Source organism: Debaryomyces hansenii (assembly GCF_000006445.2).
Source record: "Debaryomyces hansenii CBS767 chromosome F complete sequence".
NCBI lineage: Eukaryota > Fungi > Ascomycota > Pichiomycetes > Serinales > Debaryomycetaceae > Debaryomyces > Debaryomyces hansenii.
The window spans coordinates 1,619,253-1,636,257 of NC_006048.2; the positions used below are offsets into that span (position 1 = coordinate 1,619,253).

Genomic DNA, 17,005 nt, shown 5'->3' on the forward strand with positions numbered 1-17,005 from the left:
GATGAACTATCTATCGTATGTGGCTTGAACATCTAGTATATATAGTTAAACTTGTTTTATATATTGATTTAGTTAGTATAACGTGAGGAAATAATATTGAAAATGTGTTTGAGCGCGTTCAACAATCTGACTTCAACATGTAATATTAGCTCTCTTTCAGCTAGTAGGAAATTATTTCAGTACAGTTGCTTGATTAAATGTCTCAGCTACCTATAGACCTGTTCTTTGAAGGGTCGTCGGCATCATCGTCGTCTGAACAATTATCGACATTAAACAGAATAAGTTCTACCAATGAGAATACATCCAAAAGTGAAATGCCAGTAATAAATGCAATCCAAATACCAGACTTAGGACCAGACAGCACAGATTCAACAATTCAAATAAATAATTTCTTGGAATCAAGAGATACATCCAATCTGGTTTCGTCTTCTGGAGACAATGATTCCAGCACGGTCGTTGAGAACAGTGATTCCAATTCCAAGCCAAAATCCAAGATAAAAAGGAAATCACCTAGATTAGGACTGAAGGGCAACAATGGATCGACAAATTCAATGATTTTGGAGAGTAGCCCAGTGATTATCGAAGCTAAGGGAACGGAAGAACCATCAGATAATGGTCCTCATGGCATAGTACAGAGGGGAGGAGAAAAAGTTTTCATAGAACCTAAATTGGCAGAACCACATCCAGCGTATACTGGATTGCCGTTAGAATCGTTTCCGAATACTAAGATAAAAAAGGAATCGTTATGGTCAACTAGAGGTTTATCAAGGAAATCAAATAGAATGAACGGCACTAATAGTAATAACAGTAGTGGTGTCTCAAGAGAATCTTCAGCCCCAGCTCAGGCAAACGAAACAGAAAATGATAACGAATCTATTGAATTAGATTATAAAACAAATCTTCAAACAAGCATAGCAGAAGAAATAGCCGTAGAGAGTGATATAAGGCCACCACCAAAGCGAGGAAGACCAAGTAAAAAAAGGGGTAGACCAAGAGCAGACGCTAATAAAAATATAACGAAAACTCCAAAGCAAACAAAGGTAAAGAATAGCGACGAAGCTCTGCTGTTAAGGTCATCGAAGAGGATCAAAGTTATTTCTCCTAAAAAGACAACAAGTACAAACCTCGCTCCTTCGTCAGTGACGGATAGTGGCATGAATACTTACTCAAATGATGATCCTACTAAGAATAATGATGATTTTTGCACAAATTGTGGTGGTCCAGGGGTATTTATTTGTTGCGATACGTGTCCCAAGTCATTTCATTTTACATGTTGTAATCCACCACTTGAAGAATGTCCCGAAGATAACTGGCATTGTCAAGAATGTGTAATCAAACAAAACCCCGGATTCAAGAAAACATATAATCATATTGGAATATTTGGTCAATTATTAAACCAACTGGAAGGTCGAAACCCAAAGGAATTCCAATTACCTAGAAAAATACGAGATAACTCATTCATTGGTGTCACTACGGGCGAAAATGGAGTTTATCAGGATGCAACGTTTAAACCAGAAGTATCGTATACTAAAATGAACGAATATCAAATAATTGGGTTCAATAAGAATACTGATCTTGATGTTGATGGATTGTACGACAAGAATGGAAATCCGTACTTATGTCATAAATGTGGATTATCAGGGTTAAAAGGGAAAACCTTGACTCATTGTGACTATTGTCCATTAGTTTGGCATATAGATTGTCTTGAAGACCCATTATGCATTCCTAAGACTTTGGGTAGTAAATGGAGATGTCCAAATCATTTCGAAGAACTATTACCTGAAGGTCTCTTCAGTAGAAGAAAATTCAAGGATATGTCAGTGCTTGATATATCGTTGCATAATCATTTTTTGAAGATTGCCTCTATGAATAATATAATTATCAAGCACAATGATCAACAATTTTTGAAAGAGGATATCGACAAAAGTGTCCCGTTACATGAATACATACAATACGAGACAGAGGACTTTTCAAGGCTGTATATTAATGAACAGAAAAAGGACGAATCTACGGAATCTAGCAATACTAATAATAGTGATGACATACATCCAAATTTCAAAATACCTGAGTTTTTTCAGAATTATGCAACTCCAATAGGAAGCACAGCTAGAGCTTCAAAAAGACTAAATAGAATAATGACTATGACAAACACAGATAATGATGGAAGCGAAGCCCGTGCATTTATTTATAGGGTCCCAGAAAAGCTGATATTGCTTAATTTTATTTCTAAAGTGTCCAAAAATGAAGACACTAATGCTTTACATCATGAGAAAGTCTCAACAGATAAGAGAACCATACTTGAGACTATTGATGATTATGAGACCAGAGGTAGACTAGAGGAGTCCAATCAAGATGAAAGGGATATAGTTGACAGCTTGATCCACATTAAATTGGAAAGTAACCAGAAGAAACCTAAAACCAAATTCAGTGATCTAGTGGCTGCAGCACTAGAATCCGTCCAATATTCCAAGAACAACGAGGTACCAACAAAGCTAAATGACGAGGAGGTCTCAGACTTATTAGACATCAAGAGACTCGTGGAATTGAAAGGAAAAGACGAATTATTAAAGTTTCTACAGTCATAATTGCATCGATCCTCTTTGCATCAATAGATTCATTTATATACATAGGTATTAATTACTTTATTAATAAATACACAACTAATGAAATTTTAACTCTTCAAAAACAGAATATATATACATGTGATTTCGTTGAATCATTTAAATGAAGTTATCTTGTTGTGGAGCTGCGATAACTGGGATTTCCTTCTCTGCGACTGGAGATGCTTCAGTGACTTTTATAACTTCCGCAAGTATATCACTCGTATGTCTATCAGCACAATCTATTTCATACTTCTTATCGGCATTATCGTATACAACGATCTTTGATGGGCACTTGGAAATGTCTTCCTTTGTACTAGTGTTGATCCTAGTAAGTACAAAATTGACATCTTCGTTATGAAATTTTAATGTTGGCAAATTATTTCTCCAGAACTTTTTCAAACCAATAGCAGATCCTGAAACGTTTTGTTTTATTAAGAATAATTCAAGTTTGGTGTATTTAGGGTTGAATTTGAATGCGGTTTCTGGCGTACCAGCAATGTTATTTAACCTAGTGATCTGTTTCAATATTCTCGAAGATGGCAAATTCTTGAACATAGCACAATTAGAAGTCTTACTCATCTTTATCGTTTTTATTTTCCTTCTGTGTCGTCTAAGGTGTTCCTTATGTATATATGTCTAATGAAGTTTTGGTACCGAAGTGAAAAAAAAATCAAATGTTTGCACGAACACGACTCCAACCATTTATGAGTAACTTGCAGCTTGATGGACAGAATCAAAGATAAGAAATTAGTCACAGTGGAAAAAACGTATTAAAGCTTGATTGGTAGCTAAATATGCAGTTAAATGGTATAGGAAAACATTCGATTCGGTTTTTGTCTGATAAGGCTTCGAGATTTGTTCCAAAAGGTGGAGTTTATCCAAAAGGATTTATGGTTGGGGGAATTCATTGTGGTGTTAAAAAGGACGGTAAATCATTGGATTTGGCAATTTTGACAAATACTCACGGGAAGTCAGCTGTAGCATCGGCGGTGTTTACTACCAATAAATTCAAGGCAGCACCGGTGCAAGTTTCGTCGAAGATCGTTAAAGAGAAAAAGGGAGAAGAGATCAATTCGTTAGTGGTCAACAGTGGGAATGCTAATGCGGTCACAGGAAGCCAGGGTATGAAGGACGCGCAAGATATGATCACGGTTACGGATTCGGCATTAGGGAATCCGACAAATTCGTCGTTGGTCATGTCTACTGGTGTGATTGGGAACAATCTACCTATCAGTAAGATTTTATCTGGAATTCCCCAATTAGCTGGTGGGAATTTGGGTAATACTCATGAAGATTGGTTAAATTGTGCACAGGCAATATGTACGACCGATACTTTTCCAAAGTTAGTCAGTAAACTGTTTGAGCTCAATGGCCATACGTACACATTGGCTGGGTTGGCGAAAGGGGCCGGTATGATTTGTCCAAATATGGCCACATTATTAGGTTTTTTCGTAACTGATGCCCCGGTTTCGGCTTCGGCTTTGGATCAGATTTTGAAGTTTGCCACGGACAGATCGTTCAATAGTATTTCAGTCGACGGAGATATGTCCACTAATGACACAATTGTTGCCATAGCCAATGGTGCCGCCGGGGGCGAGCTCATTGACAACACGGCTTCTAGTGCGGAGTCCTTTGGAATATTGCAGCGTGAAATCACAGGTTTTGCTCAACAATTAGCACAATTGGTTGTCCGTGATGGGGAGGGTGCTACCAAATTCATCACCATCAGTGTCAAAAATGCGTTGTCCTACGGTGATGCCAAGATTATTGCATCATCTATTGCCAACTCATCATTATTTAAAACAGCAATGTACGGAAATGATGCCAACTGGGGCCGTATTTTGTGTGCTATTGGTTATTCACAAGTAAGTTCGGGAGATTCCATTAACCCAGCCAAAACGAACGTTTCGTTCATCCCTTCGGATGGTTCTCTGAAATTAAAGTTACTAGTTAATGGTGAGCCAGAAGTAGTAGATGAAAAGAGAGCTTCGGAAATTCTTTCTGTAGAGGATATCGAAGTTGAGATCGACTTAGGTACTGGAGGTGGTCAGGAATGTAAGTTTTGGACTTGCGATTTAACTCACGAGTATATTACTATTAATGGTGACTACAGATCTTAAACTAGAGTCAAGATTTCTGGTTCATTACTTTTAAGTACAATGTATAGAATACATATTAAATGTAATATGGATGTAAAGCTATTTGTATAGCGAAATCGCGTGTTTTGACGTGTATTTTAAATTGTAGATCATGATATTCTTCTTACAATCATTCGAAAACAGGGCACATGAGTCAATCTGCTTACCAATCCACTATAGAGGATCTCCCCGATATAACCACCTCTACCAATGTTACCGTTCTGAAAGAAATCTTTGGTCTCGGGCTTTTTATAAACATAGCAGCTACAGGTCCATGCAGATTATACGTTACTGATTTCACTGCTAACCCACGGGTGGTTAATTCCTTTCTTGACAGTTTTTTAGTTGACGAATTTGAAATACCTACAGAACGAATCTTTCTAATTGATGTATATAAAGAGAAATTGAAAGGGCTAATTGATGAGTATGAAAGACGATATAGAGAACCTTTATTAGAAAACGATGTAAGACCACCTTTTAGAATTTCAGATAAAATATGCATTGTTAAGGCAACGGTGGTATTGAAGAAGTTCAACAATATCTTGGAAGGCAGAGCCAGAAGTGTCAGGTTGGTTAATGAAGGAGATTTTAAGTCGAGTGAGAATTTGCAGAAGTTGTATGCTAACATTTGTAAACTACCCAAAGAATTCTTTAAAGAAAATTTGACTAGGGCGAAGACTGTAATACCAAGTGTGTACTTGGAGCCGGTTTTGGCATCCTTGGGAGATAAGAATTCAAATATCAATGGAAATAGTGATACTAGCACTAATCCAAAATCTAATGTAAACTCTAATACGGGGTCGGTGATTAATGATTCACAACCACGACAGACATACGTGAAGACGGAAGAAGTAACAGAAAACATGATTCCTGATACATTATTTCCTAATGATTACGTGGATACAGCACACCAATCATTAGATGCTGATATTCAGCAACGAGAAAATGAAATGGACTATGAAAACAATAGCTTCCCGAACCCAGCTCATGGTGCCTTCTCACATGGATACTCACAACAAGGACACTCACAACGAGAACTCTCACAACAAGCCTACTATTCATTGAAACAACTTAATGATTATCATAGTTACGGAATCGATAATGAGGTATACAGAGTTAGAGGGAAAATTCTTGGTTGCAATCCATCTGACTGGTCCCAGGTTTGTATCAAGAAATATGAACATGACTCGTTTAAGAATAAGGTAGTCTTGAGTGATCCTTACATGAGGAATTTGGAGATTATATTGTGTGATCAAATCCCTTTAAACAGCCAAGAAGAAGTATTGTTGGACTCTGATAACTCAATCACCATTGTCCTAGATCAAGAACAAATTGCGCAAGCATTAAATACTGAAGCTATAGAACTGGCTTATACGATAATATCCAAATTAAATAAAAAGTCATTCACTAACGAAATTCTTGAATTTGAGCTATATAAGAAGTCGGTGCATATAAATGCGAAAAATCAATTCCTTATTTGGTCGGCTAGAAATGTTTCATTTGACGTTATTATGAAATAATGACATTATAATTCATAAAGGTGAATCATACGCATGCGTTTTCTTTTAAAGATTTATTAAGTTATAGAAATATAAAACACCCAATAGTTTATGAAACCGAAGAAGAGTTTTGAATTGGAGCTTGGGGAGAAATACCAGAACTGTTTTTAGACTTGATTGAATTAGCTTTACTGGCAACTCGACTAATTGTCAGCACCGTATTCTTAAACGTCTGCATGCTTTTGTCTATACCCGAATAGTATCTGGCTGCTTCAACAATTGGCCAAGGTACAGCTCTGAAAATGGGCAAGAAGTTCCCATAGAAAGGTATTTTAATTTCGCCTCGCCTGCCTAATTCTATTGCTGAAATAACATTATCTGCAACATATTTGGGATCCAACTCGGGTGCAAGAATGCTGGAGGGAGTTTTAACACCATCGAACATACCTGTTTTCAATTGACCCGGACATATCAATAGAGTTTTAATCCCTTTAGGGTTTATGGACGGTGGACCCAACTCGTATGTCAATGATTCGTGTAATGCAATTAGACCAGACTTCGATGCGCCATATGCACTTAGACGAGCTGGAGACATGTATCCCAAGACTGATGCAATAGTGACTATATAGCCTCTTTGCATGAGTAACATATCTGGTAGGAATGTTTTTATAGTGTAGAAGCTAGACATTAAATTGATTTGAATAGTTCTTTCAATCTCATCGTAACTCAAGTCCAATAGAGTTTTTCCAGTAGTAATTCCAGCATTGTTAATCAAGATTGTCACATTCCCAACGTCCTGCTTGATCTTTTTCTGACAACAAATAATCTGTCTTCGATCACTCACATCACATTTGTAATAATTAACAGTTTCAACTTTTTCCAGTTGTTCCGGAATCTTGATATCAAGTACCACCACATTGGCTCTTTTAGTGACAAGCTTTTTAACTATTTCTCTCCCGAGACCACTTGCGCCACCAGTAACCAAAACTAGATCTCTATGTGGTTCAAAGTAATTTCCTATAAGTGTATTGGAAATATTTCTATATTGCCGATTAAGATGATAAAATAATATTGAAAACATCGATTCATTCATTATTTATATATTCAGCCTATAGTATATAAGATAACAACAGGATCTTAGACAAGAAGAACATGTATTAGATCCACAAGAATAGATGCAAAAATCTGATCTTGTGGTTCCATGCAAAATACACGTGACTTGAACTATACTTAAGTTAGCATTGGAACGAAGATGAACCTCCCTGGTATAGGCATTATTGACCAAGATGGAGCATAAACCGCCTCAAATCCTTAGAATCAAAAGAAAGAGAGGTCAAGATCCTCTTCAAGCATTGATTCTAGAAGATAACAATGCAGCGAAAAGGTCGAAGCCTTCATCACCAGTTTCCTCAACGGTACTCGATAAGAATAATAATTTTTATTTTACATTGACTAGAACGGACGAATCTGGGGCTATTAATGAGGAAGCAGTAATTGAATCGATATTATCTGAAGCACCTTCGACAAAGAGAACAGCCTCTTCCATACTTGATAAAGATGATGAGAGAAAGGTTGAGAATTCTAATGTGAATAGAAAACGGAAGTTTATTATTCCCAAGAGACAAACAGAAGAAGATACATATATACCCAACGAATTGGCCGATATGGTAAGCTCGTTATTAACGTCTAGGCATAATGTGAATAGTCCCCAAAGAAAACGGCGAAATAGAAGTGGAAATAGTGCTAGCAACCTTGGAGACACACCTATAGTTCCTGAAACAGAGACAGAAGGACAACCTGTTGTTGTTGTTACAGAAGAAGTATCCGACTACGTTTACGATGTTTATCAGCTATCTCTGACTGAACCAATGACTACTGCAAACCACCCTCAGTCTCAAATTGGTTATATTAGATTTTTTGATGAGGACAATGATTTGTACCAATCAGATGAAGAAAAGAACAAAACTAACAACATGTTTTCCGATGATGAGGATTCAAATGCGGAAAGTTTCTATCAAAATGATTATCCAAGCGACGAAGATGCAGGTGCATATAGTGATACCTACACGGAAGAAGACATTGAAATAATACAACTTCAAGATGGCCAAGATAGTCAAGACAACGAGGAATACGAATATATTAGTTCAGGAACGAAGCCCGATGAAGGCTTTGAAGATTTGTACGATGATTTTTATGATGATGGAGACAATGATATAAATTTTTTGGCTGAAGATCAATATCATAATGTAGATAATGATCAAGAATTGGAAAGAAATCATTTCTTTGAGAACGAAGAAGAGGACGACTTAGCCATACATAGGGATATAATATTTGGGAAACTAAAAAAAATGATCGATGAAAGGAATTAATGCTTCTATTTTATACGTATGAATTTATGAGAAGAAATATACACTACCTAATACTTTTTTTATATCTAGTTCACCAGTCGGTGGTTTTTCTATTATTTTGACCGGAACTAACAAGGGCGTGAATGCCTTGGTTAATTTATTAACGTTTTTTGATGTTTCATGTGAATCCGTATAATCATATATGCTTAACAACTTTGGACTACTTTTTGACCTGAAGTATAAATGTGGGTTATATTTCCTAACCAATTGTATAGGCGTATTGGCATCATCCTGATAATTCGTTTGAAGAACCAACTCGTGATAAAGTATCTTATTGTAATGCTTTTTTGTGAATTTCAAGGGTTCTTCAAAATATTGTGATCTTAATCTATTCAATTCTTCTATTAACTCCAAATTATCCTTATTTTTAACATATACGAGCTGGAAAGATTTCCTTGTAGTATACATCATGTCTTCTCTCAAATTCTCAATAATATTTGAAGAATGTAATCTGACGAATTCTTCCCTTATTATCCTGGAAAGTTTATTGACATCACACGGTAAGGTCCAAAATGAATCGTGAACAGAAACGAATGGAATATTGTTCTTCTCCGCAGATATACAGGTCATAAGCATATGGATCGAGTCAATTGAATGTATAAAATTAGGCGCAACTGCATTTAACTGTTTTCTTACATCTATGTTAGCCAATTTAGATGGTTTGTTGATGATTATACTTTGCAATGAAGTGGGTAATGCCTTTTGCTTAGTATGCTTGTATAGTTGAATAACCGGAAAGCCTGACATGGATGTCCACATCATCGGTTTATAAAGCTGCGGATTAAAGAAATCAATTACTTCTTTTTTATTAAGTCTTGTCAAGGATTGAAAGGTTTCTAAATCAAACGAATTTATTATTCGAAAACAATTGCACAATAACCAATCTTGAATTAATTTAGCGCCCGAAAATAATTTTGTGATTGAGTTTAAGACTGTGGATGCCAAATAGTTAGAAACTTCGACATTTAAAATCTTCAATTTAGAGAATTGTTCAGGCGTGATTGGGATTCCATTGCCTTCGTTCAACTGAACTTCAAAATTCTTAATGATTTCCTTAATTCTCATATTAATTTGCAAAGTAGCACCATGTCTAGTGACACCATACACACTAGTCATAACAGTTTGTTTAACAACTTTTCTAGATAATATTGACAAAGCGAGCGCAGCGAGTTCTTGATATTGATTTGAAGGATCTTGTGAATGTTTCAAAACTTGGTCCTTAACAATATTCAAGACTTCTGTATAGACATCACTTCTGATAGGACGACTCGAATCTGTTTGCAATAGATTTACTGAAATTCCACCTTCTTTATCTTTACCCAATGCTGCATAATGTTGTAGTCCATTGCACGACCCATCTTGATGTATCGGAATTCTACAAAGGTATTCTTCAACCTTGTTACCATCATTTTGACAATATTGCAACACTTTATTGATTTCAAAGCATAGGCTCAAGGTTTGCCAAGGTTTTTCTCCTGATTTCCACCACATTTTTCCTTTTATTGGATTTTCAGCGGAATCAACAATCAAATTTAGATTCTTATCAATAAAATCTATTCTTTCATCCATTGATAACTTATCCTTACCGTAAACTCCAGCCAATTGATATTTCAACCAATTAAAGCCGTTGGGACCCAATGGTTTAGCGAACCAAAACATTAATAATGAGCGTACAAGGTCATCCTGATAATGTGATAATAATGAAACCATGGGATATGCCCTACCTCTGAAATCAACATTATGAGGTAAATAAAACATGTCTCCGTTTTTATTGAACGAATTAGCCAATTGTTGAATTAAATTCAATTCTACTCTCTGACTCTTTATGGCATGATATTCTTGTAATGATTTTCCTACCTGAATTCTATATTTCCATATAGCTTTATTATATTCCGATTCTGATGAATAGTCCGGTTTTTTTGGTTCTTGCGGCAATATGACTTGCAATTCATTGAAGTTAGGCGGTATTTTCAAGAATTCTTTATTTACACTCATAGCCTGATTGAATATGTTTAAAGTAGATGGATTGATTGCCCATGCCAAAGATCCAAGAACGTTTAGACCTTCATAAAGTGATTTAAGTTGTCCTGTTTTATGGGCTTTATTCAAATAGAATAGGGACGTAGATATGTCATCTGTATTAATAATAGGCTTTAAATCGTTTAGATATCCACCGACAACAGGTGACGTCCAAGGCTTTGGAGGGCAAAGCATCGGAAGATATAATGACCTATCAACAAAGAAAGATTCATAACTCTTGAACTCCTCCAGTAAATATGGATGAATTTTAATAACTCCTGTCTTCTTGTATGCTGGGCTATCATGATTTCTTAGATAACCCCAAAGAAATGCAGGGAATTCAGCATTTTTTTCAGATAAAAATGACGGATCAATTTCTTGAGAACTATCCATCAATCTTAGTGACTGGGAAAAGGAATCACTGTCGATGAACGATTGAGGAATTCTGCAATTATGTATAAATATACTAATCAATGAGGTAAAAAAGACAATAGAATCCTCCTCATGAAAAAATTTCATGAAATAAGGCTTGATATCTTTAAAGTTTGAGTCCTTTAGAATTAATCTTTTAAATGACGAACCCAAGGAATTTGACAACTCTGAGACTTTAACATACCCCGATTCGGATGTAAGTGTTTTTGATAGAATATTTGAAATCATTAATGTAACTATAATTCTTCTGGGAAGCAAACTTAAATAAACTTTGTACTTATATAATATCATTTCATCCTGAGAACTACTTTTGAAATTGGATTTATTCAACTTGACAATTAAAGAATTTAATGTATTCATGGTTAATTCAAACCAAGAATAAACCAACTTCGAATTAGACATTTTAAATTTATTGATGTTGATTTCATTTGACCTACTGTGGGGTTGGAGATTTTCAACTAGATCAAGACAATTTGCCTCGACATTTAACTGTTTCAGTTGATTGAACGTATGGTAATCACGAATAAAATTTTCTTTATCTTCGGGAGATAAACTTTCGTACAAGTCATATAATGGAGTTTGACTTAATTTATCGTATTTAACAAACCTTGTCGCTATATAATCACATAATTTGCTGAAGCCCAACAAACCATCAGTTTTAAATTTGTCAATCGAATTGTCTTCCTGAGGAGTATCTTGTCTTGACACGTTAGGAATTCTTGTAATCTTTGCAAATGCTTTCAGCACTTCATTATCGGAAATGGTGTTTATAAAATCTCTAGGAGTGATATTCCACTTTTTTAGGATTGTTTCTATATACTTTGAAATACTATATTTCAAAGATTTAATCTCGACATTAATATAAGAATACAATAAACAGTATACTAACTTTGTTTTAATTTCAGAATTATACTCGTGTGTAAAACTTAAATCGGCATCATCAATAATCAACTTGATATTATGGATATTAATCGTTTTTGGATTAGATATTAAATTTGTCAAAAGAACCGTTAAACATGAATAGTAAACATTCACATTTTGAAAGCTTTCCTTGATCTTCACTCGTTGTTTCATCCTGTTAAGTAACATACGAGCTTTCAACAAATCATTTCTTAAAATTGATTCAAAAAAATAGTTTATCAAAATATTATTATCATTATTCTGAACTCTAAATATGCTAGTGGAATCATTATTAGCGTCAATTATTGAAGCATTCAAGAAGTTTTCAGGATGCGTTCTCGGTATGCCATGAAATAAACCATCAGGAGACGCTTTATCTATACTTTTGAGGGAATGAAATCTTATTAGTCGTCCTCTGCAGCCCAATCTCGCTATTGTCTTACAAATCATCAATTGATGCCGGAACTGAAAGTTAGGTCATATGCCTTAGAAACCACTGATTTATATAGGGATAGTCGAACAAACTAGTTTTGGTGACAAAGTGTTTGTAGATCGAATATAAGAGAAGACTTATGGTTGTAAAATGAAAAAATGAACATGACACAAAATTAATTACATAGATAAAACTGGAGCTATTTGAGCTAGTGAACCGTTCAATATGACCTATGCTGTAGGCTATTACTATTGAAGCATGATGTTTATATGGTATACTAAACTGTATGAGTATAATGTTTATATAGTTGAAATACTACACTATATGTGGATTTTTTGTAGAATCAGTGGTTTGATTCGTACTATGCATTGAAGGGACCCATTCACGATGATGACTGAGCATCTGATATCAGTAGGATGCAAGAGTATAATCCAGGAATGTCGATATTCGGGAGCATCCCTATACTAGGTGAGACTAAAGATACTCTGCATTTTAATGGTTGATAAATTAATATCCATGGGAACTGGTGACATTGACTGATAACCGCTAATCGTAGATCAATACTGTTAAGGTAATAATCACTAATATCTGATAAATTGCTGATAACACTAGGTAATAATCACTAATATCTGATAAATTGCTGATAACACTAGGTGATTATCAGTTGTTGATTTAATTGTTGATGCCCGTTTGGATATTGAACGTTACGCTTGGAAACTGATTCACTTCTGCGTGCACCTCTGCCTCGATGCCAAAACTCATGAGAATACCTCTAATCACGCCGCATGGAAACCAGAGATAATTCTTGCATTTGTTGACCGTATCAAAGGCGCCCTTGTCGCTCATCATCGTCTCGATCAACTTGTAGCTGTTGTCGACCAACACAAACGTACCCCGGTGGTTTGTCCGCAAGTTGCTCATCTGCTTACCGTACAACACTCTCCACACATCGCGACACACAAACTTCATGATATCTAAGATGTCGACCATCTTTTGGTTCGAGCTCTTGAACATGATCAACTCCGAGATCCTCAATCCGATGTCAAACCCGTAGTTTTCAACCCTCAACGTCACATCGTCACTTCCGGCGTCCGCAGAATCAAGAATACCCACCGTGCCCGGCTTATCGTCGCCAGCGTCCGACAAGGGTGTTTCCATCGTGGTGGGCTCGAACTCGGTGTCGGCACCAATTCGCGTCTCGTTGACCTGTTTGCTTACCCTGATGGAAGTGGGAACGAGCTCCAGCACAAGCAAGTGGAATGCCGTACTGTTGACGTAGCTCTGATTGTCTAATGGGTCGTACATGGTTCTTGGTGGTGTTGATAGTGGGATCCGGCGTCAATGGTTTGATATAGGTATCGAATGTCGCGACATCTACGTCGCTTATACGACATCGACAACATCCATCCATGTCGCTATCTTGTCGTCGTAGTCGTCGTACCGCTCCCGTGTCTCGCCTGGCTGACTGGCTGGCTCGCTCGCTCGTCTAGACCCTCCGGGTAACACGTTCCTCCGGGTAACATCAACAACATGCTTTACCCGGCCACATCCTCCCCCTCTGATTGGCCTACACGCCCGTCGCTACTCCCGCCACATGCACGCACTGGCGCCGAGTGCGACTAAAAAAAATCGCTGAAAAAATGACTAGACGAATAATTAGGTAATACACAATTCCTGCTAATTGACAAAAATTCCAAAAAATTACTTCAACGGTTGTAGTTCGTGTCCGATTTTCAAACATTCATCCATAGGTTATTAAAAACTGGTGAATTATAAACAAATTACGTTCAAAACTTTCCCAAAAAAAACCACAAGGTGCTATACACCCACAGGAACAAGACCAGATTGTTTATCGCCGTTGTAAAAACAAATATCTACCTGTATCACAGATTTGAGGTAGCGGGAAATTTTAAAGCATTTGTGGAAGAAGTTTTTTTTTTTAATTAATTTTCTTGAGCACTCATTTTGTTCAATAGTTGTTTATTTGCCGTTACGCCAAAAATAATAAATAATTGATATTTATTATACAATCAGGAATAAGCAAACCAAGATAAGAATAACAGCAGCGTTAGATATAGTGTTGGAGGATTGATTGACGTTATTCATTAGTGTAAATTATACATTTTCAAAGGTGATTTTTTTAAGAGAGAAAAACACTATTCATAATAATCATAATATTAATAATTAATATTGATAATACTAATAATACTAATAATACGAAAAGAAGAATTATATCCATCGAGTTCTGCAATAATTAACATACATTAGTCATCATAGTTCATTAACTCATAGTATTCATATTATTATTATTTCATTACATCATTTTTTCATACGAGTCACTATAGCATATTAATTAGCATTGTCATGACTTCGGAATCGTTTATAAATACCGGCAATTCGAGCGGGAACTTGTTAGTGGGCGAGCCGATGGTGAATAGCATGGGAGGGTTGAACGGTATGGTGGGCGACATGTCCATCAGCATGCTTAAGATCTCCAACATTCCGTCGGACTTGACGCAGCGGGAGGCCACGACGATTTTTTCGTTGGTGATCGATGACATCGTCAACATTGAGATCAAGGACTTTATGGTGTTGGCATACTTCAAGAACTACCAGACATGCTTGACCACGGGCAAATTGCTTGACGGAAAGTACATTTTTGGTAAGGAATACGCTCCCATCAAGATTGATTACGACCAGGTGATAAATTCCCCTAACAGTATGCCATCTGCTGGCTTGAATTCCAACTTCAACAACTTGAGATTGTCACAATCTCTGCAGCCGCCTCAATCGCAACAACAGCAGTCGCAGGCTGACTTCCAGAAGAGGCAGCTGATTGGTAACCAACGATCCAGATTCTTATTCAGCGACCCATTCCTGGGCTCAACTACCCCTAACCAACAGTCTTCTTCTAACCAGCCTCATCCGTCGATCGACTTGTCTGATTTGACGGGTAAGTCTATCTTGTTGATGGATTCACCTCAAGATGGTACCAGCAATAATAATAACAATATTGCTAGAGACCCATGGAACAGCCAATTGCCAATTAACAATTCGGCTCCTCAAACCCCAGGAGCGTCGTCACTGGCGCATACGCCTTTCGAATGGAATTCGAGCCAGTCGCAGCCTCAGACTCAACCCCAATCGCAGCCCCAATCGCAGCAACTTCAATCGGGGTCCAACGACAGGAGAAGAACGTCGTCAGCGTTCTTCAATAACAATTTGATGCCTACTTTGAATCCTAATTTGCCATTAAACTCGATTAATTCAATTTCATTACCGCAAGCAAATCAACAGCCTTCACAACCATCGAGTCAACCATCAAGTCAACCATCAAGTCAGACTTCAAGTCAGCCATCGAGTCAGCCTCCTAGCCAGTCAGCCAACCAGCAACCTGCATCCCAACAAGGTTCGTCAACTCAGTTGTCGCCTTCTTCAGGTCAAACTACCCCAACTAATAAATCCAAAGACGTTCCTGATTTATCATTACTCGCAAGAGTTCCACCTCCGGCTAACCCAGCGGATCAGAATCCTCCTTGCAATACTTTGTACGTAGGTAATTTACCACCTGATGCCACAGAACTGGAACTTCGGGCATTATTTTCACCCCAAAAGGGTTTCAGAAGATTGTCTTTTAGAACTAAAAACCAATCGCTGTCAAATCCAAATCAAAGTAGCAATCATAATCATGGACCAATGTGCTTTGTGGAATTTGAAGATGTTGCCCATGCTACTAGAGCTTTAGCTGAATTATACGGAAGAACATTGCCAAGAAGCGGTGGTAGCAATGGTAAAGGTGGCATAAGATTATCGTTCTCTAAGAACCCATTGGGTGTAAGGGGTCCTGGTAATCCAAGAAGAGCTTCAAATAATCAAGTATCTACTTGTTCTACTGCGTCATCTTCAAATTCTAATGGTATTGGCAATTACGGCTACCTGAATTATTCGAAATAATTAAAATTTTCTTTCTTTAATTGTATTTTATATTTATTTAATTGAGCATTTATTCCGTTAATTTATGTTGTGTATAATAAATATGTCACCATCAATATGTTCTATATATTAATGTTAATAAATTGTATATTATATCCAAACAATAGCTATAATACGTTCCGACGCAATGGTTTACCCCATGATACATGAAATACATGCATCACTCCATTTTATCACATACTCAAGTATTCTACGGTTGACAGCTGACATGGTCAAAACGTTACCATTTTTTTCCTATATAGCATTACTGGTGTTTTGTAACAGAGATGTTTTAAGCTTGTATCCATATTCCTCTACTTACAACGTTTATAAAACGTCAACTGGTACTTCTTGCATCTACATCATGTCGCTTTCAGTCAAATGGGTGACCATAAATATTTAGATGTTTCACATTTTTAGTCTACTAGGATATTTTTAGGTATCAACTACGTTAACACTTATCGAAATTTCAATTGACTTCACCTACGAACAGGTACGGTTTGTTGAACTTTTGTAAAACAAATTTGAAATCTATGTTTAGTTATGTGTAACTTCTTATTTGCAACATCCTACTTTCTATATATGTATGGGTATTACCCTG

The 17,005-nt window shown here is 36.6% G+C and overlaps 9 protein-coding genes across 9 annotated transcripts; 5 read left to right on the forward strand and 4 right to left on the reverse strand. All coding sequences in view use genetic code 12, as the record gives it.

The window, feature by feature from the left end:
* Positions 1 to 197: 197 nt before the first annotated feature.
* Positions 198 to 2,585, forward strand: DEHA2F19338g (DEHA2F19338p; the record flags this gene model as incomplete). Its single annotated transcript, XM_461185.1, has 1 exon — positions 198 to 2,585. One exon carries the CDS (start codon positions 198 to 200, stop codon positions 2,583 to 2,585), a length of 2,388 nt encoding a protein of 795 aa, XP_461185.2.
* Positions 2,586 to 2,720: 135 nt separating this feature from the next.
* Positions 2,721 to 3,182, reverse strand: DEHA2F19360g (DEHA2F19360p; the record flags this gene model as incomplete). The annotated part of the gene is made up of 1 exon (XM_461186.1): positions 2,721 to 3,182. One exon carries the CDS (start codon positions 3,180 to 3,182, stop codon positions 2,721 to 2,723), a length of 462 nt encoding a protein of 153 aa, XP_461186.1.
* Positions 3,183 to 3,493: 311 nt separating this feature from the next.
* Positions 3,494 to 4,723, forward strand: DEHA2F19382g (DEHA2F19382p; the record flags this gene model as incomplete). Its single annotated transcript, XM_461187.1, has 1 exon — positions 3,494 to 4,723. One exon carries the CDS (start codon positions 3,494 to 3,496, stop codon positions 4,721 to 4,723), a length of 1,230 nt encoding a protein of 409 aa, XP_461187.2.
* Positions 4,724 to 4,890: 167 nt separating this feature from the next.
* Positions 4,891 to 6,261, forward strand: DEHA2F19404g (DEHA2F19404p; the record flags this gene model as incomplete). Its single annotated transcript, XM_461188.1, has 1 exon — positions 4,891 to 6,261. The coding sequence occupies one exon, from the start codon at positions 4,891 to 4,893 to the stop codon at positions 6,259 to 6,261; it is 1,371 nt and encodes a 456-aa protein (XP_461188.2).
* Positions 6,262 to 6,349: 88 nt separating this feature from the next.
* On the reverse strand, positions 6,350 to 7,333 carry DEHA2F19426g (DEHA2F19426p; the record flags this gene model as incomplete). Its single annotated transcript, XM_461189.1, has 1 exon — positions 6,350 to 7,333. One exon carries the CDS (start codon positions 7,331 to 7,333, stop codon positions 6,350 to 6,352), a length of 984 nt encoding a protein of 327 aa, XP_461189.2.
* Positions 7,334 to 7,526: 193 nt separating this feature from the next.
* On the forward strand, positions 7,527 to 8,609 carry DEHA2F19448g (DEHA2F19448p; the record flags this gene model as incomplete). Its single annotated transcript, XM_002770806.1, has 1 exon — positions 7,527 to 8,609. One exon carries the CDS (start codon positions 7,527 to 7,529, stop codon positions 8,607 to 8,609), a length of 1,083 nt encoding a protein of 360 aa, XP_002770852.1.
* Positions 8,610 to 8,633: 24 nt separating this feature from the next.
* DEHA2F19470g (DEHA2F19470p) lies at positions 8,634 to 12,449 on the reverse strand (the record flags this gene model as incomplete). The annotated part of the gene is made up of 1 exon (XM_461193.1): positions 8,634 to 12,449. One exon carries the CDS (start codon positions 12,447 to 12,449, stop codon positions 8,634 to 8,636), a length of 3,816 nt encoding a protein of 1,271 aa, XP_461193.2.
* Positions 12,450 to 13,104: 655 nt separating this feature from the next.
* Positions 13,105 to 13,737, reverse strand: DEHA2F19492g (DEHA2F19492p; the record flags this gene model as incomplete). The annotated part of the gene is made up of 1 exon (XM_461194.1): positions 13,105 to 13,737. The coding sequence occupies one exon, from the start codon at positions 13,735 to 13,737 to the stop codon at positions 13,105 to 13,107; it is 633 nt and encodes a 210-aa protein (XP_461194.2).
* Positions 13,738 to 14,796: 1,059 nt separating this feature from the next.
* DEHA2F19514g (DEHA2F19514p) lies at positions 14,797 to 16,386 on the forward strand (the record flags this gene model as incomplete). The annotated part of the gene is made up of 1 exon (XM_461195.1): positions 14,797 to 16,386. One exon carries the CDS (start codon positions 14,797 to 14,799, stop codon positions 16,384 to 16,386), a length of 1,590 nt encoding a protein of 529 aa, XP_461195.2.
* Between the last annotated feature and the right edge of the window lie 619 nt (positions 16,387 to 17,005).